The following is a 996-nucleotide window of genomic DNA, read 5'->3' as shown; positions in this document are numbered from 1 at the left end:
CGCGCGTGGGTGAGCAAGCGCGCGCGTGGCCCAGTGGTTAGCGCGCATGACTTTCGCGTGCAAGGTATAGGTTCGATTCCAGTCAGGCGGACTGTCCTTTTATTTATATTTTCAACTTGGGCTTCTCGTAAGTTCGAGAACATTCTCGCCTGATCGTGTTCCGATTGCTATACGCACCGAAAGTTCTACGCCGAATAATCCAGAAACCAACGAGGGTACATAAGGGGCTCCGCAAAGAGAGACAACATGGAGGAGTACGCACGTGAACCTTGCCCATGGAGAATAGTGGACGACTGCGGTGGAGCCTTCACGATGGGTGCCATCGGTGGGGCTGTGTTTCAAAGCAGCAAGGGATTTAGGAATGCCCCTTCGGGAGTCAATCGTCGTCTGCTGGGAAGCCTGGGTGCCATTAAAGAGAGGGCGCCAATCATAGGCGGAAACTTTGCAGTTTGGGGAGGCTTGTTTTTGACGATAGACTGCACAGTGGTGAAGATTCGCAAAAAGGAAGACCCATGGAACTTCATAACCAGTGGTGCCCTTACGGGAGCCATCTTGGCAGTCCGAAATGGGACCGGCGCAATGGTGGGATCCGCGGTCATAGGTAGTGTCCTCCTGGCCCTAATTGAAGGCGTGGGCATTCTCTTCACTCGCTTCTCGGCTGAACAGTTCAAGCCAGTAAATCCACAGATGGAAGACCCCTCGCAGCTAGGAGCGGCGCGTGGCAATATTAGATTCGCAGAGTTGGAACTCAAAACACTCAAGGGAAGATAAAAAAAAAGTGAAACACGTTTACAAAACTTTGTAATGCGAAATTAGATCGCAGCTCATGAGGAGGAGGATAGCAGGGGAGGGTACCGTGGGGAGGGTATGCCCCTCCCCTCCTTTTTTTAACCCGCTAGGCGCAGCGCGTAAAATTTCTTAACTAAATTTGGCGGGAAAATATTCCTGCTAAATTTAGCGGGTTAAGTTTCCCCGCTAAATTTAGCGGTGAAATTC

At 51.1% G+C, this 996-nt stretch overlaps 1 protein-coding gene across 1 annotated transcript; it reads left to right on the top strand.

Moving 5' to 3' along the window:
- The first annotated feature begins 245 nt into the window (after window positions 1-245).
- On the top strand, window positions 246-771 carry LOC8030391 (mitochondrial import inner membrane translocase subunit Tim17-B-like). The gene has a single exon (XM_029979373.2). It carries the CDS (start codon window positions 247-249, stop codon window positions 769-771), a length of 525 nt encoding a protein of 174 aa, XP_029835233.2. The 5' UTR covers window position 246.
- Window positions 772-996: the final 225 nt, after the last annotated feature.

The sequence above is a fragment of the Ixodes scapularis genome, unplaced genomic scaffold (genome assembly GCF_016920785.2).
Source record: "Ixodes scapularis isolate PalLabHiFi unplaced genomic scaffold, ASM1692078v2 PGA_scaffold5__190_contigs__length_132052651, whole genome shotgun sequence".
Lineage (NCBI taxonomy): Eukaryota > Metazoa > Arthropoda > Arachnida > Ixodida > Ixodidae > Ixodes > Ixodes scapularis.
Note: the sequence above shows the minus strand (reverse complement) of the source record. Positions and strands in the feature narration are given on the sequence as shown.